Source organism: Fundulus heteroclitus, unplaced genomic scaffold, assembly GCF_011125445.2.
Source record: "Fundulus heteroclitus isolate FHET01 unplaced genomic scaffold, MU-UCD_Fhet_4.1 scaffold_64, whole genome shotgun sequence".
Lineage (NCBI taxonomy): Eukaryota > Metazoa > Chordata > Actinopteri > Cyprinodontiformes > Fundulidae > Fundulus > Fundulus heteroclitus.
Genome location: NW_023397077.1, coordinates 973,914 through 997,777, shown reverse-complemented (window position 1 = coordinate 997,777; position 23,864 = coordinate 973,914). Strand labels below are relative to the sequence as shown.

The following is a 23,864-nucleotide window of genomic DNA, read 5'->3' as shown; positions in this document are numbered from 1 at the left end:
TTTTAAATCAAGTTTCCTTTGACTGTTCTAGTTAAACTGTTCTACTGTTTTTAATGTTCTTTTTTGTTTCTACATTCTATCCCTACTTGCTTTTATTCTGTTTTATTTTCCTATATTTTAATCATGTAAAGCACTTTGCATTGTCTCTGTACTGAATTGTGCTATATAAAAAAATTTGCCTTGCCTTGCCTTGTCTTGCCACAGCCGGGCTCACCTGGCCAATTCCCGCAGATATTCAACACACCGTGGCACCAGTTGGTTTCTAAACACCACGGTAGTAGACACGAGTGCAGCTGCTCCGGTGGCTTCCCCCTCACACCTCTGATTGGGGAAACTCACCTCAGCTTATAAAATGCGCCTGAACTCTGATTGGTTAGACTAAAAGGGTGTGTCTTGTGGTGTGTTCAGGTAATTGAAAAAAAATGGGACCAAGCAATTTTAACCTGGTTTAACCTGGGTTACATGTACTAAAGAGAAACCTAGGGTTATTTTTATTCTCCTCTACTAATGATGAAAAATATGCTGCTCCAACTCTGTGCAGGGTCTTTTTATACAACAGCAGACTGTTTTTCCAGATAGGATTCCTTTAGACATGTAGAGCGCCATTTTCGCTCCAATTTTCTAAGATTGTGCTTCATAGAACGCAGTTCTAAATTAAACCAGGGAGCCAGCTTCCTGTAAATAATCACCTTCTTTGTCAAGGGGGCTATGTTGTCTAATGCAAAACACAACGACGAAGTGACACCGTCAACATAAGCGTCAATTTGTGAATGGGAAGAGACAACATTGCTGTCATCTGCTGGGCATTTCTGTGATACTGAAGAAATTAAAAGGGTGGACAGACTGTTTAAAGTTTGATACAGTATTATCTGATAAAGATCTACTATAATGAAACCGTCTTTTGGGGGTGGAGAACTCCGTTAAATTGAACTGAAAGGTTATTAAAAATGGTCAGATAGGACAGGGTTGTGAGGAAATATTGTTAATTCTTCGTAATCAATGCCATATATCAGAACAAAGACTAAAGTATGAAGACAAGAGTGCGTCGGTTTATGTACATTTAGAGCAAAACCAATTCTAGGATAGTGTTAAAAGCTACATTAAGGTTGTCACATTCATTGTCGACATGAACATTAAAATCCCCCACTATAAAAACCTTGTCAGTGTTTAACATTAAATCAGATAAGTCTAAGAACTGATCTAAAAACTGAGAGTAAGGGCCTGGTGTACGATACAAAAAAACAAAGAAGTTTTATTGCTTTTCGGTTTGGATAAGGGAAACTAAGGGTTAAATCTTCAAAATACTTGTAGTTATTAATTGGCCCGCTACTAATTAATAAATCAGACTGAAAGATGGGTTCTTCTCCTCCTCCTCTTCCTGTACTTGGAAATTGGGAATTTTAAATAATTAGAGGGAGTTGACTCATTTATACTAATGTAGTCCTCTTGCAGCCTGGCTTCTGTGAGACAAAATAAATCAGTCTGATTCTCAGAAATCAATTCATTAACTAATAAAGTCTTTGGAGGGAGAGACCTTATATTTAATAAACCACATTTAATTGTTTTACTTTTTGGTTCAAGTTGAGTCATATTGTTTTTTTTAGATTGTTATTATTTGCTCCTTTTAGATTAGCTTCTATTTTGTTTAATTTTCGTCGTGGGAAAGACACTGTCTCAAAGGGGGTAATGGGTGGGTAACAGTACAGTCTGGTCCTGGTCTGGTCCATGGGTTGTTAGCATTTTGAAGAACTAATAAATCTGGCCAGATTCCTAGAAAGAAGAGCTACACCATCCAAAGTGGGATGGATGCCGTCTCTCCGGATCAGACCAGGTTTTCCCCAGAAAGTTCGGCACTTATCAATGTAGCCCAAGTCGTTTTCAGGACACCACCTAGACAACCAGGGGTGGAATGATGACATGCGGCTAAACATGTCATCACTGGTCAGATCTGGCAGGGGACCAGAGAAAATTACGGAGTCCGACATTGTTTTAGGAAACTTACACTCCAAAACAATACTAACTTTAATGACCTCTGAATGCTATAACCGCATGTCATTATCACCAGCGTGAATAACAATCTTACGGTATTTACGCTTATCCTTAGCCAACAGTTTCAGATTGGATTTGATGTTGCCAGAATTGTTCAAAGCTGCCATTGCAGCTTTTCAGCAGAAGCATGTCCAAACTGCTTATGAAGTTTCTCCAGAACTTTGATCTTCTCACTTGGGTTAATTTTGTCTGTTATAGCCAGTATTTCTTCCTCCACCAATATTTGATTAGAGTGAGTAGGACTTTTACTTTCTTTATCCACAATGTTCACACAGTAGTGTCCAGAGCTGATGAAGTCCAATTGCACAGACTGGTTAAACATCATTGCTCTGTCTCTTTCCATATTCAGAACTGTTTTTGCTCTCTTTAATGATGTTTTACTCAAAAGCAGTGGGATGTTGACAGGGACGACTTCAGTTTCGATGTTACATTGCGTGTTGCCAATCTTGGCTGGTATCTTTACCTTTTTGATGGAGTACACTGTTTGTCCATCTCCAAACTTGAATGGCCTGTGACTTTTCATTTCTGTGTCTCTCATGCTCTTGATCCCTTTTTGCTGCAATGTAGTTCTGTAGTTATCCAGCCATTCTTGTCCACAAACTGTTCTAGTACAAGCAGTGTCTATTATTGCTGAGCCAAAACATTCTGTCATGATTATTTCTGCATCTGTTGGTAATTCTTTGATGTACAGAGTAATATTACATTCTTCCACATCTGTGTTATCTTCAGTGATTTTTACACTTTATGCTTTATGCAGACAATCTTTGGCCCAGTGATGCGTACTTTGACACACAGCACACTTAGATCGTTTCCTTTACCTGTCCAATGGGTTGGTGCCAGGCTGTGGATTCTTTTGCCATGGGTCGGGCTGCCAAGTCCTGCCTTTTTGTCTTCGTTGTTCTGTTGCAAACACTGCCTCCTGGTTGATGCTCTCTGCTGGTCCACTTTTTTTCTTATCACCAAATATTCTCTTTAAAGTGGATTTCAATGAAGCAAATGTCACATATGAGCATGCTGTTAAAGCCTGTCTGTCACATCCAAGCATGAAATATCCGAAAGCTTAAATGCCAGAACTGCATCAGGTAGCTCCATGTTGTATTTCTTCATGCGCGAATAACGCTGTTCAAAGTCAATAATAAAATCCACCATGGATGTACTTCCGTAGATCATGACCCTTTCCTCTTTTAGGAACAAATCATCCAATTTATTCAACAACGTGACCATTCCAGTGTCTTTATTTAAATCATCTACCGGAATTTCCATTGCCATGTCCCGTGTCCTCCCGGATAGCGCCAGGGCAACTGCGAGAGCTTGTTTCTTTTTTTCCAGGTTGGTAACTCTCGTCCACATATTGACTTCATTCTTCCAGCTTTCATAGAACTTTCCTTCTTCAAATGTTGGCGGAACTCTGTAGTTACTAACCTTCCTCTGCTACCAGTGTTAATCCAAAAATAACTCCACTTTGAGATGAGTTCACGAGAACTTTTGTTTTCTTCCCACTACAACATATGTACAGCCAACCTCGCCATGTTAACGGCAACAACGAAGAGAGGAGCCGTAGGCTATCCTCCAAAGCCCCCTAGTGGGCTGGCATGATATGTGAACATAAGCAAAAGACTAGCAATCGGTATTCCTATTAATGAATGTTGATCAGACCTTTTTTCAATTAAAGATCTGGCCTGTTATCTAAACACCTGTGTAAAATAAATGCTGATGTAATTCATGTTATGGGATTTCTTCAACGAGTTGATGTAGATGATGATGGCTGCAAGCAGGAAGGATCCCCCTGTAACAGTCTGTCTTAAGGTGTGTTCACAATGAATGCAAATGTGGCAGGCCGAGGGACAGATTTACATGATATGCCTATGCTCAGGCGCAACACAAAAGTGACGTGTCGCGAAGCCACAGTCAATTCTGGTGATTAAAGGATAGCCAGAGTAACATGACACCTGTGAAAGATGTGAAGCGAAAGGTTGGAATTGAAAAAGCTTAACTTTTGTGCCATGTCGCATTGCGTCAACCAATCAGGAACTAGATGTGGCTGTGATGTAGGGTAAAGGACTGCAGCGGAGATGAAGCAGTTTTCATTCAAAGTGGAATAACACTTGATAGTTTGATAGTCTGCGGTCAGCCTGAGTTGTATGACCAATTATTACTACTCAGACAAGTCCAGAAAGGGTCAAGCCTGCAAAAGTGAATGAGGAGGCTGGAGTGGCAGTTAAGTGAAAGTGTTACCATATAGTGGCATTGTACTACTGTATTTCTGGCTTGTCGCCCGCCTGTGTAATTGCTCTCACTTGCTGTGCGATCGTCCGGCGATAATGTCAGGCGAGTGACAGCAAGCTGAAGAAGTGACATTTGTGGTGCCAATATGAACTCATCTTTACTGCTGATCTGGAGGAGCCTCTGACAGCCGTACGAGAGTTTGATGAAGAGTATGCTTATGGATTTCCATACATTTCTTAATTTTATGAGAAATCCTTTACACAGTCCTCTCCAGACAGTGTTTCCCGCAGGAATTTGCTTAGGCGAGGCGGTGCGTTGGGGGGGTGGACAAGTTTTGCGCTGACCGACTCGCGGAGCGGGGGGGAAGGGATGGGGGGATGAAGGGACGGCTAAGTTTGCACGGAGCGGGGGTGGCGACGACTAGTTTTGCGCGGACCGACTTGCGGAGCGGGGGGGAGACGACAACTTTTGAGCGGAGCGGGGGGGGGCGTATCCATGTGTTTTTTCCCTGCCATTCACTATATGCACGCGCGAAAGCAACAACAAAAAAATGCGTGTTAATGTCAAATAAACATGCAAGCATATAGAGTTATTTTTTTTTTGGGAATGTTGGCGAGGAGGTAGCGTGAGTTTGGCGAGGCAGCCGCCTCGCCAAGATAGCGCTGCGGGAAACCCTGCCAGAGGTTATAGGAGGGTCACCAGAAAAAGAGCTAGCCTTCTTTATTAGCTTGTTGAGCTCCTTTAAGTCAGTTGCTCTGAAATTTGTTATTTGAGTAAATATTTTCTACAGATACAAATCTTTTTCACACACATACATTCCTATCTATGAATGAAAAAAAGTAAAAATTGTGGACATTTTGATTTATAATGTACTAAAATTTGTACACAACCACACATTCTTATTCATAAGCAAAATATATATATGACTGGAATTTGTGCCCATATTTGAGTTTGCTTATAGGCAAATGGTCGGTGTTATGCAATTGATCACCATGTTTGGCATGATTTTTACAGCACATTGCTGAATAGACACAATCTGTGTAGGTACCATCATATCCCCACTCACAAACACCATTCAGGCAAGGCAAATTTATTTATATTGCACAATTCAGTACAAAGACAATGCAAAGTGCTTTACATGATTAAAATATAGCAAAAATAAAACAGAATAAAAGCAAGTAGGAATAAAATGTAGATAGAAAAAAGAACAAAAAAGTGGTGATTCAGTTAACTAGAACAGTTGAAGGCAATCTTAAACAAATGTGTTTTTAATCTTGATTTAAAGGAACTCAGGCTTTCCGCACCTTTGCAATTTTCTGGAAGTTTGTTCCAGATAAGTGGAGCATAGGAACTAAATGCTGCTTCTCCGTGTTTAGTTCTGGTTCTAGGTATGCAGAGAAGGCTGGAGCCAGAAGACCTGAGTGGTCTGGAGGGTTGATACACTGATAACAAGTCTGTGATGTATTTAGGTGCTAGGCCATTTAGAGATTTATAGACTAACAGAAGTATTTTAAAGTCTATTCTCTGAGATACAGGGAGCCATGGAAGGACTTTAGAACTGGGGTGATGTGCTTTACTTTCTTAGTTTTAGTGAGGACGCGGGCAGCAGCATTCTGGATCGGCTGCAGCTGTCTGATCCACTTTTTAGGCAGACCTGTGAAAACACTGTTGCAGTAATCAATTCTACTAAATATAAACGCATGGATTAGTTTTTCCAGATCCTGCTGAGACATTAGTCCTTTAATCCTAGAAATGTTCTTCAGGTGATAGAAAGCCGACCTTGTAATTGTCTTTAGATGCTTTTGGAGGTTTAGGTCTGAGTCCATCACTACACCCAGGTTGCGGGCCTGATTAGTGGTTTTTAGCTGAAGCGACAGAAGCTGTGTGCTAACTTTTGATCTCTTCTCTATTTGTCCAAAAATTATTACTTCTGTTTTGTTTTTATTCAACTGAAGAAAATTTTGGCACATCCACGTATTGATTTCTTCTAGGCATTTACTCAGTGCTTGAACTGGTCCATAGTCACCTAGTGACATGGTGATGTAAAGCTGTGAGTCGTCTGCATAGTTATGGTAGCTGATGTTGTTGTTTCTTATGATCTGAGCTAGAGGGAGCATGTAGATATTGAAGAGGAGGGGACCCAGGATGGACCCTTGGGGAACCCCACATGTGATTTTTGTCATCTTTGATGTAAAGTTACCTACTGATACAAAAAAGTCCCTGTCCTTTAAGTAGGATTTAAACCAGTGGAGAGCTGTACCAGAGAGGCCGACCCAGTTTTCCAGGCGCTCTAACAGAAAGGAGTGATCGACAGTATCAAATGCTGCACTGAGGTCCAATAGAACCAGCACTGTGGTTCTTCCACAGTCTGTATTTATATGGATGTCATTAAACACCTTGATAAGGGCGGTCTCTGTACTGTGGTGAGCACGGAAGCCAGACTGGAAAACGTCAAAGCGGCTGGTCATAGTTAAGAAGGTGTTTAATTGTTGAATTACAGCTTTTTCAATGATCTTACTGATAAAGGGGAGGTTTGAGATGGGCCTGTAGTTCTGGAGTAGAAGTTTGCCTAAACTGTTCTTTTTCAGCAGTGGTTTGATAATTGCTGTTTTTAGGGACTGGGGGAAAACTCCTGACAGAAGGGACGTGTTTATTATCTGAGTCAAATCAGACGCTATGACTGGTAAAACTTTCTTAAAGAAAACTGTGGGGAGAACATCAAGGCAGCAGGAGGAGGAACTTATTCCCAGCTGAATACGGCTTTGGTTCTAGAGTTGGTGTGGATGTACAGACTGATCCTCTAATTTTTAGGATTTTCTCAGTAAAGAAGTTAGCAAATTCATTGCAGGCCCTGGTGGATTGGAGTTCAGAAGCCACGGACACAGGAGGATTTGTTAACCTGTCGACTGTGGAAAATAAGACACGAGCATTATTAATGTTTTTCTTGATGATCTCAGAGAAGAAAGATCCTCTTGCATTTTTCAGTTGTAAGTTATATCTGTAAAGTCTCTCTTTATAGATGTCATAGTGAACCTGCAGTCTGTTCTTTCTCCACCTGCGTTCAGCTTTCGGACACTCCCTTTTTTCACCTCTAACTGCTGGAGCATTTCTCCAAGGAGATTTATTCTTCCCGGAAACAACTTTCACTTTAACTGGAGCAATGTAGTCAATGATGTCTGAGGTAGTAGATAATGAAAGTTATCTACTACCTCATCTACCGAGTTGCTGCCCAAGGTTGAAGTAGTAGAGAAAGCTTGAATAAAAGTTTCCGTGGCATTGTCCCTAAAGTTGCGTTTTCTTACTGTGTCCCTTTGGCTAAATGAGTCACTGGAAATTATGCTTTCAAAGGTCACAGAAAAGTGATCAGATAGGGCAACATCAGTTACATTGACCTGTGAAATCTTTAGACCTTTTGTGATGATCAAGTCTAAAATATGTCCCTGTTTCCCCCACCGTATTATAAGCCTGGCGGGCAGCCATGCTTTACTTGCACTTCACCACCTAAGCTAAGGTTGAAATGCTTGATGTTATCGATGGTTGAGAGCAACATAGAGAAAAGCTACCGTTCAATATAGGCTAATGCGGTAACTGTTATTTGCTTGACACATACTATGTTACGCGCATGCAACTCGCGCCACCCACCAAGACAACTGCCTCCAGGATAACCCCATTTTCTGGGGGAAACCCTGCCATTAATGTCGTCTTTGAGCCACCCAGGCCAGGGAGTGGTACAGCCAGCTGTCCACACACAAAGCCCTAGCAAGACCTCCTATCAAACTGTAAAATACTGGTAATCTGTTGATAATAATAATTAGTATTGTCATTATTATATTGTTATTATTATCTTATACATTTTATTTATAGGCGCCTTTCTAGACACTCAAGGTCACCATATATTGGTTAAAAAAACGCAACACAAACAATAATAAAAAGTGACATCAGCAAACAAATTTATCTAAAAAAAAAAGTCTAAAAGGATGCAAAATGATTAATATGTTCCATTATAACTTCATCTTGTCAAGTGTTTCACATGTTTTATTTCTTCTTCAAAATAGTATTGTGTCTTATGATTAAATGTCAGTATTTTACATCTGTCTTTCAGGTATTGTTGTTGTTGGGATAAATCGACCAAAAGCCAAAAATTCCATAAGCAAAAATCTTGTCAAAATGGTATGTATTTTCAGAACCTATTGTGGTTTGTGAAGAACAAAATTTATAGAAATACTTGACTCTCTTGTATTAATTATCTAATTATTTTCTATCAACTATTAAATGTTTCATATGTTTTGATACCACTCTTGTTTAAGTATTGTGTTTGCTCTGGAAGGTTACTTTATATGTGGGTAGCCTTGTTCTTTCCTTGATAATGAATTCCTTGCATGCCTCCTTACATTGACTACTAGTCCGTGGGCCAGAATTTGTAGGACGTCTCCTTAAGAAGTTTCGAATGAACTGTCAGGGGGCAACTTTCTTCCATCGGGATAAGTTGCTACACATAGCAGTGATCTCAAAACACCAATGTTCCCACGTTTTCACTTGCACATTAATGAGTTATAGCCGATAAAATATCTAAACTGTGGCGCTCCGGTCCAAGAGGTCACGTGATTCGATTTTTGCTGCTCAGCCAATCAGATCGCTGTATTGTCAGCTGAGCGCTTTCAACCGTTCATCATGGCTGCGCCTGTAAAGAGTGGTAAACATTTGTTTCCAGACGAAGAAAGCCCAATAATAGCATTTTCTGGCACCAGTTGGCAAAGATCTTGATGGCAAGGAAAAATAGAAATAGCCCAGTCCATTTATCATTCATTTTCTAACACGCTTATCCCTGCTGGGTTCGCGAGAGGTGCCGGTGTCTATCTCCAGCTGTCAATGGGCGAGAGGTGGGGTAGACCCTGGACAGGTCAGCAGTCCATCACAGGGCAGAAATAGCCCAGACTTTTGCTCATTTTACTGTTGATGACGTGGTTGAACGCGCTGGTTGAACGCGCTCAGCTGACAATACAGCGATAAAATATCTGATGCATCTTCTATATTTTGTATATTTTATTGACTAACAAAGATACACTTTTTTAGTTCATTAAAATATGCCCCTTATTTAAGGTCCTGTGAATTGTAAAAATATTTTAAATATGGTGTTTATTTTTCTTCTAGATGTTTGAGACTGTAGAGGATATTAAGAAGAACAGCAAAGTGCGGAGTGTTATTTTATGCAGCTTGGTTCCTGGTATCTTCTGTGCAGGTATGCTCTTGGGGAATGTACTGTTTAAAACCTACATAGAATGGAATAGAAATATCCATTATTGTCATCAATGGGAAAAGTGTAAAATTAAAACAATTCATATAATTCAACTTCTTATTTTTAGATTTAAGGTGTTATATTGATTTTTTTCATTATAATCAGAGAACAAAAAACAAGTGAGATTTTTTCTAAACATCATGTTCAGTAACCACAGAATATAACCCTTGATAGTTCATCTTGCAACAACAGTTCAGAACACAAACTTGATGTTGTGTTTTTGTGTTTAGGTGCAGATCTGAAAGAGAGGGCAAAGATGACTCAGAGTGAGGTGGGGCCATTTGTTTCGAAAGCAAGAGCCCTCATCACAGAGCTGGGTAAGGACTTTGTAGACTTCTAAGTTCATTTTGGACAGTTTATTTACTCCTGTTCATGCTATACTTTGGCATCAGTGTTGTATCGTAAGGACAGTAGAATGTAAAAACCTAGATGAATAAGACATTTCCATAAAAAAATGCTGGAGTCACGTGAGAGCGCCGACCAAGATGGCCTCCTAGAACAATCCTCTCTTCGAATCACTGTTTTTACAGTATTTTTGTAGAAGCTAGTCCTTACTTCCTACTGCACAAGTGGTGTACAAGTAACTTGGTTAGGTGGTTTACTAGAACAAAGCAGGCGGCTATTAATACTAGCAATATTGAAGCTAACGCATGGGTTAAAGTTCTCCATCGTAATTGTGGAAATTGGTGAGGGTGGGAGAGGGAGGTTTGCTCGTCTCATCCCACGCAAAAAGTGCAGAAGCTGCTGTGCTCTGTTCACAAGAGCTGAGGTGTGGAGGGACCAGATGAAAGTGTCTGTAATGGAAGATCAATAGTTTGAAAGACGCATATTCATCATTGCTGACATTAGGGGTGGGTAAAATAGTTGAGAAATTGATTCATCGCAATAGTTCCCAATTTATAATTAATTTGGGAGCTCCTCTGATTCAATTCACCTCCTGACCCGTGGAGGGGGCTGTGTATTTGATTACTGTTGTAAGCACCTTAGTATGGAGGCCAAATTAGATCGCACAACAACAGTCATGGCGAGCAGCAGCAGAAAGCCAACTCTGTCAACTTTTAAGTCTGATGTTTGGGCTCATTTTGGATTCCCGTGTAAATCTGCAGATCAGGAAATTGACAAAAGCAAGGTAGTTTGTAAGCTGTGCCAGACTGAATTAAAGTACTGCAGTAACACCACAAATTCACACAACCACTTAATCAGATATCATATGGACGCTCTACAACAACCTGTTAAACCTGTTGACTCCAAACAGATGCAAATCGACAAATTATTTATCTCAAAACTGGCACCACTAACTGCGCCCGTACACAGAAAATCACAAAGTCTGTTGCCGTGTTCAATTGTCAGGACGTACAGTGCTGTTGAAAACCAGGGTTTCAAAAATATGTTAGAGGCACTCAAACCACGCTACGCAATACCAACACATGACAGAAGTCGCCGTGCCAACACTGTACACGTGTTCAATTGGTAAGAATGTTTACATACACCAAACTTGACAGATTTGTACACCGTGAACAAATCAAGTCGACTCTGCTGAGAGCTGCACAGTGGCGCAGTGGGTAGCGCTGTTGCCTTGCAGCAAGAAGGTCCTGGGTTCGAGTACACCCCTGGGTCTTTCTGCATGGAGTTTGCATGTTCTCCCTGTGCATGCGTGGGTTCTCTCCGGGTACTCCGGCTTCCTCCCACAGACCAAAAACATGACTGTTAGGTTAATTGGCTTCTCTAAATTGTCCTTAGGTGTGAGTGTGTGTGTGTGAGAATGGTTGTTTGTCCTGTTTGTCTCTGTGTTGCCCTGCGACAGACTGGCGACCTGTCCAGGGTGTACCCCGCCTCTCGCCCAGTGAACGCTGGAGATAGGCACCAGCAACCCCCGTGACCCCATGAGGGATAAAGCGGTTCGGAAAATGGATGGATGGATGGATGGATTATCTTTATATCACTTCCAGGAGATAAGCAATTCCTAAGTTTACTTTACATGTACTTTATTTTGTATTGTTTATACAAAACAGTTTCCTGATATTCGTTTACACACATTGTGCAAAGTAGTTCTTAATAATGTGTCAATTGTAATGTTTATTTGCTCAGCAATGTGAGGTCACATTCATATATTTACATGGGCATGAAAATAAATATTTACAAAATCTCAACAGGAACTTAAATAATTTTTGTCTTACTACTTTTTACTAAATGAAAATCAAAGCCTTTAAATCAGTATTGAATTGAATCGCAACTCCAATAATCGAATTGTGAGGTTCCTAACAATACCCAGCCCTAGTTGGCATAGACCATGAGGGAAAGTTCTGCGTCGCTGCAACAGTTTTCCGTCAATTGGAATTTGAGGGCAAAAAATAGATAGACTTGGTTCCGTTTAAACTTTTTATTCAAAGTTTTAAACTGAACCTGCACTCAACCAGTGAAACCTGGCAGAGCCGGGACATTAGCCATTCAGAAAGAGAGTAGGGCGGGTCTTTGCAAAGCGGACATCTGCCTGTCTGAGGTTTGTTGGTGTTCCGATCATTTTAACTTTTGGAAGAACATCTCAGACTGGCCACAGAACGCATGAATGAGAGAAGTGGTGGTCAAATGTTTTCTTTGAATTCATGCAAACCAGCAACTTAAAAAGTTCAGTGAATCAAACATTTGAGAACAACTCCCTTGGTAAGCGTGTCTATTGTTATTTCCACCTGTGGCCATGTCATCTGTCCGCGTTTATTCCCTCTTTTGCAGTAACTTAGCTGATAAACTCCTCCTTGCAAATGCTATGGCAGGTGCCTAATAAATAAGCCGTTTAGAGGTGAATAGTAATAGGTGCCTCCTCTGGGTGAGGCCAGAGAAAGGTGATTCTCAGAGAGCTTTTTATGAAATTTGCCAAAGTTCTTTGTTTATTTTTACATGGAGTGGATCACAATGTGAAGTGACATTGTAGAAGCGAATCGCACAAGAAACACAGCTCAAAAACCCCCTTGTCGATCTATGGACTCATTTTCCTCCAAAGTTTATTAACATTTTTATAATTAAATAATGTTTATCTTTAAAAGCTAGTTAATAGATAAACTTAGAACTATTTTTAAAACCTTTTTTTAAAGTTTAACATCACATCCATCCATCCATCCATCAATTTTCTATACCCACTTCTCCATGCAGGTGTTACATCGAGTCGTATCTGATGGGTAAACGCGGCTCGTCATATTACAGGGTCATCGGGGGCTGGTGACTATCTCCAGCAGTCCGTGGGCGAGAGGCGGGGACATGGGTTACAAACTGGACAGGTCGGCAGTCACATGGCAAAAATTTAACAGTTTTATTAAACTTCAAAAAAGTTAAATAATGCCCTTTTTAAAAACTCGTGAGTTGTGATAAATATTTGTTATGCAACAACAGTCAAAGCAGAGACGGATTATTGTAATGATCGATCTGTGTTAAAGTAAAATGTATATCCTCATCATAGTGTTGGTTATGTGTCACACATTGTCCCTCACAAGCATCCTATTGTCCCACATTTTGTCATTTGAGATCTGGTCACCCTGTGTGAAACAGCTACAGAAACTGGGAACCTGCATCCATGGCCGACTGTGTGTGTAACCATAAACTTTGCATGTGTGCATTTATAGCCGCGCATGACCTGTCCCTCACAGACTCTCCTTGACCTGATCAAGTTGGTTGCTGAAGATCAGAGAGCACTTTTAAGACTCAGTATTAAATGCACGTGCTTCTTATCACTGCACTCACGGCATTATTGCCCAGTACAGAAGAGAATTGTTGGGCAATCTGCACAAAAAGGTGTTCATTTCTCTACCATAAGCCGTCTCCAAAGGTGTTTCAGAGAATTTGGCAGTACATCCAACCAGCCTCACAACCGCAGACCAGATGTAACCACACCAGCCCAGGACCTCCACATCCAGCATGTTCACCTCCAAGATCGTCTGAGACCAGCCACTCGGACAGCTGCTAAAACAACCGGTTTACATAATCAAAGAATTTCTGCACAAACCGTCTCAGGGAAACTCATCTGCATGCTCATCGTCCTCATCGGGGTCTCCACCTGGCTCCAGTTCGTCGTCGTAACTGACTTGAGTGGGAAAATGCTAACATTCGCTGGTTTCTGGCATGTTGGAGAGGTGTTTCTCTTCACGGAAGAATCCCAGTTTACACATCTGCTGTCGGCAGATGGCAGACAGCGTGTGTGGCATTGTGTGGGTGAGCGGTTTTCTGCTGTCAATGTTGTGGATCGAGTGACCCATGGTGGCGGTGGGGTTATGTTATGGGCAGGTGTCTGTTATGGACAAAGAACATAGGTGCATTATTTGATGGAATTTTGATTGCACAGAGATACAGTGACGAGATCCTGAGGCCCATTGTTGTGCCATACATCCAAGACCATCCCCTCATGTTGCAGCAGGATAATGCACGGCCCCATGTTGCAATGGTGTCTAATCAGCATCTTGATATGGCACATCTGTGAGGTGGGATGGATTATTTCAGCAAAGGAGAAGTGTTCACTATCACAGATTTAGACTGTTTTGTGAACAATATTTGAAGGAAATGGTGATATTGTGTATGTGGAAAAAGTTTTAGATCTTTGAGTTCATCTCAAAAAATGGGAGCAAAACCAAAAGTGTTGCATTTATATTTTTGTTGAGTGCATAGCCAATAGTTTGAACTCGCATTCACTTGGAAAGTCAGAACTTTAGGAAAGGACAAGGTCAGATTGATTATTTTTGCTTTAACCCCTGAGCTAACGCCACCGCAGACACCAGAGAGGGGCCTGATCCGGCCTCGCCTAGCCCACCTGTGCCCAACAATGTCATTGCGAAGATCCAGTTTACTCTGGAGAAAGCTATGTGAGAGATGGCTCAGGTGAGCATCCTACTACAAGATCTGCCAGCAGATGTATTTGTGGTGAAAGCTACCCAGACCGAGATGGAGACGGACGTCACAGATCTTTATGACAAACTTGAGCAAGCAGAGACGCATATTATAGACTTGGAGACAGAGAATGGTCGGCTCGATAAAGAAGCTAAAGAGATGTCTAAATCACCTTAGATCTCAAAATGCTGAGATTGCCTTCCTCCTGGAGGCCCATCTGACGGATCAAAAAATTGTCAAACTCAAGTGCATGTGGATAGACCAGATTTATTACAATTGTTTTAATAGTCAACAAGGAGTTGTAATTTTGGTACATAAGAGATTGAATTTGGTATTGTTGAATCAACATAAAGATGAGGAAAGTTGACTCATATATGTAGAAGCTAAGATTAATGGTAGCAGAGTAAATCTATGTAACATATATGCACCTAACATAGATAACCCCAGTTTTTTTTAATAAGCTATATAAACTTATAGGTAGTTTTGGTCAGGATCAAACAATATTAGGTGGGGACTTCAATCAGTTTCCGGATGGGATTCTGGGTAGGTCAACTTACACAGGGTTTCCGCGGAGCATTAAAAGTCATTAAATTATTATTTTTTTAAATTAAGGCCTTAATTGGCATTAAAAGTCATTAAATGTGGCATAAGAAATGCCATTTTTTTTCTAAAAAAACTACGGTCATAAAAACAGTTTTGTCAGATATATTATTAGATATAACTGATTCCGCGTGTTTGCGCTGAACTGCTTCCAGTTGATCGTAAAGCCATTTGTTTTTAGAATGTTCGGGAAGGAAGCTCGAGGCGGAGAAAGAGCTAGAGAATGGGAAAATGCAAATTTCAACAAAAGTGGATGGAAAACGAGTAATTCAGGACATGGCTGCAGTCTGTCGACGGTAAGGATGATGAAGGATTTTGCTGTGTTTGTAAAAAAAAAATTTAGCTGCACAATGGGTGTCAATGCGTCACAATCTCACATGAAGTCGGACAGTGTAGTCCAGGGTGTACGCGGGTATACGGCGTATAGCATAGCCACTTATTTTTGAGTCAGAATACTGACTGTACGTATCAATATACGTATACCCACTTCTGGAGCAATATTTGTGTCTTTTGTTTGAGCGCGCAGTGAGACAGGTATTCAGCGTTTAAACATCACACGTGAGCTCAAATCTGATAAACTCTTCTCAACCCACTATGCTCGCGCTCGGTTCTGTGTCTGCCTGTGACCTGCTACTTCCACGCTCAACACCAGCTGTGCGCTTGCTGGATTCTGTCTGTGTGCTCGTGACTTCAAAAACTGTCCACCTCACCAGCCAATCAGAGTAGGGCTTGCATATACTGCATTCAGATGAATTAAATCAAAATGCTGCAGCTTTTGACAGAAATTACTAAACATAACGGTGGGATTAAAGAAAAAACAACAATCAATAAACAGTTTAATATTTTAGTCTAAAATATTTAGTTTAAAATAATTCCTTGAGTTTCTAAGTGAGGTGTGAAAAATGTTTTTGTCTCTTTTCTTTCCAGCTTCTGGGTGATGATGCAAAAGTTTCTTGTGATCATAATCATCATCATTGTCATCATTATTTAAAGAGCACTTTAACAGGAGATAAAACAAAATAACATCTAATAAAATGACTTGGGTAAATACTCAACAATTACAAAAAAAACCAACAACAATAATAATAAGCTGTTTAACTCCTTAAAAACAAACAGAAGTTCTTTAAACTGAACTCAAGGATAAACAGGCAACCAGTGAAAGGAGGCCAGGATCGGGTAATATGCTTTATTTTATGTTTTTCCATTAAAAGGTGTGCAGCAGCATTTGAACCAGCTAGCTGCAGACATTTGAGTGAGGACTGACCGATTCAGAGATAAAGAGAATTACACTAATCCAGTCACTACTATGTCTCCCGGCTGGCCTGGGAACGCCTTGGGGTTCCTCCTGAGGAGCTGGCCCAAGTGGCTGGGGAGAGGGACGTCTGGGCCTCCCTACTGAAGCTGCTACTCCCGCGACCCGACCCCGGATAAGCGGAAGACAACGGACGGACAGTCATGATGAAATGAAGGTGTAGAGTAGTGTTTCCATATTTTTGCCTTGAAAGAATAGGTTTTACCTTTGCTTTGTTCCTTATATGATAAAAGTAACTTAACTATAGAGGGGCTAAACATTCATTGTGAGGGTGTCTAAATCAACAGGATCAACAATTCTTTGGGTGTTTCAACTGATATATTTGACAATTCATGATTTGCAAAGACAGAGATTTGAGTTTTGATCTCCTCGTCATTAACTTTATCTCTTTCTATAGATTCTCTTTCTCATTCAATTTAGGACTTTCCATATGCCTTATCATCTAGGTCTATATTGAAAAACCTACAGTAAAGTAATGAAATGTTGATTCTGGATGTAGTGTAGGAATTCCTTCAATATTAAGTACGACTTTGGTTAACAACAAAGCCGCTCCACTTAATGGATATTCGGAGCATTACGGTGTAGGTACCAGATCTGCTCGGGTGGTCAGATCTGCTCGGGGGCCTGCGCTTCCCAATGACGTCACTATACATGATTGGTTTAACGTTTGCGCAATTACGCAAAACATTCTGATTGGTGCGTACAACTCACTAACGTAATTATAGCGGGGTTGTAGGTTTTCTTCAAGAGCGGGGTTGCGTTTTGTAAACGGACAATTTTTACGAAGAAATTCTCCATGGTCCCTGCGCCTCCCAATGACGTCACATTATGGCAACGCCACTTAAACAAACTGCATTGAGCCCGTGGTCTGCATTTGTAATGAATCAATTTTATTTAGTTAATTTAGCAGTTTATTTTTTATCAAAAGCTTCAGGCTTAAAGATGAACATGAAAATATGTGAAATCTTAGCAATTAAAAATAATCAACCCACGTTAATTGATAAAAATTAGGTCAAATATTTAGGTATAATGATTAACAAGGACCACACTGAAAATGACAGAACAAATATTCAACCCATTTTACAAAAAAAAAGATAAAATTCAACAAATATTTGACAGTTGGCTCCAAAGGATACTACATATGCTACAATTATACTTATAATTATAATTATAATTATAATTATACTACAATAAAAAAATTATCAAATTCGTCACAATTTCATCTGGAATAAAAAACATGTGATCAGAAAGAACGACATAGTAAAATCAGTAGTAAAAGGAGGAACAAACGTTATTGATTTTGAAGTGATGAAGGCCGTGATAAAATAAAATGGCTGCAGACTTTTATTAAAAATGAAAAGATTTTATGGTTTAGTTTCCTTTCACAACCTTTTCAAAAAATGGAAGAATGCAATATCTCTTAAGATGTATCTTTGATCCTGCAAAATTACCGATTAAATTGTCAGACTACCACACAAGCATTCCAAAATGATGTTAAAAGTTTTCATGCCTCGATTAAGTTACTGGAAAATAACCGTAAATTAACAAAATAAAAATGATTTGTAACAAATGGAGACCGCGGGCGCGATGTAGTTTGTTTGACTGGAATTGCCATATTGTGACGTCATCGGAGAAGCACCCGAGCAGATCTGACCCCCTCAACAGTCTACAAGAATACCTGAACTAGACGTGCATTCATGTAAGGCAGCCCACGCCCGGAGTACATGCTAGCAACAATGAACTAAATAAATGAATTCAATATAAAAGTTACGTTTATTTTAGCTTCATGTTAGAAAAAGGGCAGTGCAGTCCAACTACTCCTCCCAACAGAGACGGATAGCTGTACATTTCAGGAGAGAGATGTGTACGCAGAGGGGCGGAGTGATATTACACTCTTAGGAAGAATATTTAGAGGCTTCCGGTTTGAGCAGCACCATGTGAGGACGCGTTTTGACTGAGCTCCTTGCCAACACTAATAAATTAATAAATATAGAAGCAGCTATTTAATGAAGACGTCACACTCACGATCGAGGAAAACATGACAAACCAGGCTTTAATTTTTGTACCATACGCTTGGTGAAAATGTCAAAAAACCAACAGAAAGCATCTGACACAAAGGTTAGCTCCAAAACTAGAACAGAGGCTAACGGTGAACCTGATGCTGTACTTAATGCTGCACCCGACCGGGGAACTGGATATCAGGCCATCCTTTCAGCAGTCTCCGAGCTGAGGACGGAACTGCTCACCAAAGCAGAGGCATAATCCGCTGAAATTCTGAACCACGTGGACCAGCTAAGATCAGAAATTAAACTAGCCAACGATAATGCTGATGCCAAGAGTGAAGCCCTAGATAAATGGGTGGTCGCCCTTGAGTTTGCTCTGCAGTGCGACATGGCTAACGTGCACAGGGAGCTCGCTGCTCAGAAAGCACAAAATGAGGATCAGGTTATTACGATCTTGCCGTAATAACCTGAGCAGTACCGGGATAGAGGAAAAACGAGAGGACAGTAAGCGCATGACGGACTTTATATCTCAGTGCCTAATTGAGATGCTTGGTCTCGATAAACCTCCTTTATTGGACCAGGCAACAATGACCCGCCGAGAACCGTCATCCCCAGATGCCATTATTACCAGGAAAAGGAGAAAATGCTAAGGAAAGATGGGCAGATGAAACAACTGACTACGGGGGACGGTGATAAGCCAAGCAGCGGGTGGAGTTCAACGAAGTGCGGGACCTATTAAGGAGCTGTGAAGGAGTACGCTGTATGCTGTGGTACCCAGAGAAGCTGAGATCAACGACTCCGGATGGTCTGAGCACAAGCTTTAAAGACCCTAAACGGACCAAGGATTTCATGATGGAAAACCTGAATTGTGCATCCTGAAGACGTGACGGAGAGACGTGCTTTCTGTGGTTTCCCCTATCCCGCATACATAGGTATGGCTGAATAACTTTGTTTAAGTAGAGGGGATTTTAATGTCTCCAGTCATCAGCGGAGGACTGCCAGCAGGGCCACAGATATGCGTTGAACTTTCTGTTTTGGGCTGGGTTGGCCCCAGGGGCACGGAACTGGTCGGGCTGAAATTGGCACTTAAGCCTAACAAAGTCCTTAAACGCTTTCACTGTTCATTTTTGGGCCATGAGGCCTGGTTAACATAACTGGATGGTTTGGACTCTACTGAAGGTTGTTCTTAGGTATCCAGTTGGTACCAGCAGAAATTGTATTCTTTATCTAAACTTTTTGCTTTGAACTGTTAGAGCCCTGATGACACATGATGATTTGGTTCAGACACCTTTGTTTATGTTTGTTTGTTAAGGTTACTCACATAAAGTATATATAAATAAGGTGCTATGTTGGAAACTCACTGACTGTGCACTGTATCAGATTATGGTTAAGATTAGCTGTAGCATATTGTTCTGTTATTCATATAGTGTTGGTAAGACTTGGTCTCACGAGGTAAGCTTTGTGATGTTGTGTGATAGTATACGACTGGGGGGGTATGCAGCCTCTCATTTGGGTAGAGGCCAGCAATGGGTTTGTTTACGGGACATGTTTGATTCTGTTTTTGTATTTTATATGGTTTTCATGTTTTCTATTATCAACTTCAATGGTACGATGTCTAAATAGAGATCTATTATTTACAAAAAGGTTTAACAATGAGGATGTTTCTAAGAAGGTTGCTGTCAGATCATTTCAGATACCAGAATATGACGACCCCTAATATTAGTGGGGGGTAAATATTAAATTTACAAACTGGAACACCAAAGGGTTTAACCACCCAGTAAAGCGTAGGAAGGTGTTTTCTCATCTATCAAAGCTGCAAACAGGCATAGCATTCTTAACTGAAACACATCTGCCTAATAATGATCACTCCTGGCTAAAGAGAGCGGGTTTTTCTCAGATTTTCCTCTCCAAATTTAAAGCTAAATGTCGTGGTGTGGCCATTCTCTTTCATGGGGAAGTGTAATTTGTTCAAACAAACATGATTCGAGATAAAGATGGTCTGTTTATTATTGTTCAAGGACACTTATGCAATTTACCAGTGATATTGGCCTGCCGCAATGCTCCAAACTGGGATAAATTGTGTTCTGGACCCCCCTATGGACTGTTCCAGAGCTGTAACGAGAACATTTGGTAAATCAGCGGAGACTTTTAAGGCTTTTCTCCATATGGGGTGATTGATGCATGAAGATATAGAAATCCGGTTTCTAGACAGTATTCCTTTTTCTCTTCAGCCAATAGTTCCTACTCCAGGATAAACTATTCCTTACTGGACAAGAAACTCCTCCCCCTGCTGAGGTCTAGTGATTATGAGAGCATCGTTATCTCTGACCATAGCCCAATGACAATGATGCTTTGCTGTCCAGATAATGATCCTCCGCAACGCACCTAGATACTGAATCCACATCTTTTGTCTGAAGAAGATTTTGTCAACTTCCTACCCACCCAAATTGACTTCTTTCTAGAAACAAATCAATCACCAGACACAAGCTACTTTATCCTGTGGGAAGCAATGAAACGTATTTACGGGGTCAGATAATATCCTATAATGTAAGCATGAACAGAAGACGGTCAGCGTGCCTTAATGAGTTGATATCTTTGATAAAGGAGGTTGATCAAAAAAATTCTGAAGCTCCATCACAAACAATCCGTTTCAACTGATGGTTTATAGCAGATATTAATGATGATTTATAAACAATAGAAAAAAATTGTGAGGACCTTTACTTCACTGGAAAGTGTGATAGCAGTAACATAGCTCTGTTTTTCGATGGTCTTGAGATTCCAACCGTAGACCGACAAGACAGGGCAGTCTTGGATAGCAGCATTTCACCTGTTGAAATTGATCGGGCAATTAAAAAGATGAAGAGTGGTAAGGCTCCAGGGCCGGATGGCTTCCCTATTGAATTATTCAAGAAATTCTCATCCAAACTAAGCCCTCTTTTAAAAAGCGTATATACTTATATAAAGTAGACAAAAAAAAGCGTATATACCGAAGCATTGGAGCGCAAGACTGTCATACAATGACACAGGCCACCATTTCAGTCCTTCTCAAGAAAGGAAAGAACTCCCTGAAATGTGAGTCATTCAGGCCGGTGAGTCTACTCTGCTGTGACTACAAAATCTTGACCAAGGTCCTGGCTAGTAGATTAGAGTCTGTTATGTGTACAGTGATCCATCCAGATCAAACTGGGTTTATTATAGGGCGATAGCAACATAAGGAGGCTTTTTAATATTCTTTATTCCTCAGAAACTTCAGCTACCGAAGAGGTTTTACTCTATCTTCACGCTTACAAGGCATTTGACCAGATTGAGTATGAATCTTTTTGCAGCTTTGGTCCACTATTTTGTTTGTGGATAAGGATTTTATATGCTACACCGCAGGCCTCTGTCCGTACTGATAAAATAACAAGGCAGGGCTGTCCATTGACCCCACTTCTGTTTGACCTCCCCAATAAAACCACTAGTGGTTGCAGAGGAGATTGTGGGTGTTCTCAGGAGGGGTCAAACTCAAACTGTTATATGAGGATGACTTGGTACTTGTCCGATCGTTGCACCTCTATAGACCAGTTCATTGTTATTGTTTTGATCCGGGGTTTTCGCGCATGCGCGCCGGACTGGTTGGCAAAAGGCGAAGACAATAGCGGACGCAAACAGAGAAACTGACGAGTTCTCCACGTATTTTTCTTCTTTAGATAACGTATCACAAGATCGTTTTAAGAGTAAGTTGATGGTTGATGGTATCAGATTGCCAGATCCACACAGCAAAAGCCTGAAGGGACGGAGCGAGTCTGTGAAATGCTGGCCAAGTGTTCCGTACCGCGACATACAGCTGCCTTATAAACACGCAGGCAGTATTATTTAGGTGTTTTTGTCTTGTTAAAATGGGTGGGGGTGTCGGCGACATTGCAGCGTAAACACAGAAGTACTAGCGCCCGTGAACGGGGGCGTAATAGCAGCAGCTGCTGCTGTAGCTGCTGCTGCTGCTAGCTGCTGCCGCTTCTCCGGCCCGTGTAGCGATCGCCACCAACGGGCGGAGGGGAGGCAGAGCAGACCTTCACCAGAGCAGCTTGACAGGTTAGCAGTTCTCAGGAGACACCAGGACACAGAGCAGAGCTTCACCAGAGCAGCTTGACAGGTTAGCAGTTCTCAGGAGACACCAGGGCACAGAGCAGAGCCTTTCCGGAGCAGCTAGTCAGGTTAGCAGTTCACAGGAGACACCGGGGCACAGAGCAGAGCTTCTCCAGAGCAGCTTGTCAGGTTAGCAATTCACAGAAGACACCTGGACAAAGAGCAGAGCTTCTCCAGGAACGAACAGCAGAATACAAAGACTTACAGAGGGACTGGCATGGAGTGGTGGATAGCAGAAGATGGCCCAGTGCTGAACTGAAGACAGAGGGAGTTTTAAATAGAGCACTTAACAGGTGGAACAAGGGTCTGGCTAATTGACTGGTAAATTGTTAACAGGTTTTGACTGACTACTGAGGAGGTGAAGTGAAGATGACAGAAAATAACTGATGACAATGAAAACTAACAATAAACTAGAAAAGGCTGTTCCTGCGAAACAGCAGTGAGAATGCTAATCTGCAGAATGATTGAGCAGAAGATGCAGAAAACATCGAAATCAGATTTGAAGAATTTGAAAAAATGTAAAAATTTGAAGGGATTTGAAGAATTTGAAAAAGTTTGAAGAATTTAAAGAAATAGAAGAATTTAAAGAAATAGAAGAATTTGAAGGAATATGAAGAATTTGAAAAACTTTGAAGGAATTTGTAAAATTTGAAGAATTTGAAAAATTTGAAGAAATTTGAAGAATTTGAAAAATTTGAAGAAATTTGGAGAATTTGAAAAAGTTTGAAGGAATTTGAAAAATTTGAAGAATTTAAAAATTTTGAAGAAATTTTGAGAATTTGAACAAATTTGAAGGAATTTGAAAAATTTGAAAAAATTTTAAAAAATTGAAGAATTTGAAGATGAAGAACAACTAAAAAAATTCTGAAGAAATTTAGCAAGGCGTCTGCCTCGTGGTACCGTCAAAAATACTAACGGGAAGTAACACTGCAAATTTCAGCTTCCTACGGTCTTCACAGCACCCGCAGTGGCCTTCGAAAGGTGCCATGTTAAGTCAATGGACCTCCTAGAAGCCTCTGGCTAAAAGGGTTGTCATGGAGACTCCCTCACAGCTGTAGCCCTCTATTTGTCTGTAAAGGCAGAACAACCCCGGCTAAGCAGAAGTTGGTAGGACCTTTCTAAAGCTACTTCTGGTTAGCAACATGCTAACCGTTAGCCGCTAGCATGGTTGTGTTCAGCATCACCGGGTGATTGTACTCTGTCAGTTTGGTCCAAATCCTGTGCTGGGAAGTGCCTCAAAAAGGGGTGCCAATACTTAATGTCACCAAACGTGACCAAAGTTCATGGGTCAGATTGGCCTCCTTTAACAACTCAGCCTCACCACATCTGGGCCCAGAACTCAACATTTGACCAAAATGGTCAGTAGCGCCATTTTCCACAGGTG

General features: G+C 40.9%; 1 protein-coding gene across 2 annotated transcripts in view; it reads left to right on the top strand.

Annotated features, from left to right (window-relative positions):
* Positions 1-23,864, top strand: part of auh (AU RNA binding protein/enoyl-CoA hydratase) — a 64,566-nt gene that overhangs the window by 13,775 nt on the left and 26,927 nt on the right. For both annotated transcript variants that reach the window (XM_036133571.1, XM_036133570.1), the window contains exons 2-4: positions 8,378-8,445; positions 9,427-9,514; positions 9,802-9,888. In XM_036133571.1, the coding sequence (XP_035989464.1) occupies positions 8,378-8,445; positions 9,427-9,514; positions 9,802-9,888 (243 nt within the window). The remainder of the gene's footprint in view (positions 1-8,377; positions 8,446-9,426; positions 9,515-9,801; positions 9,889-23,864) is intronic.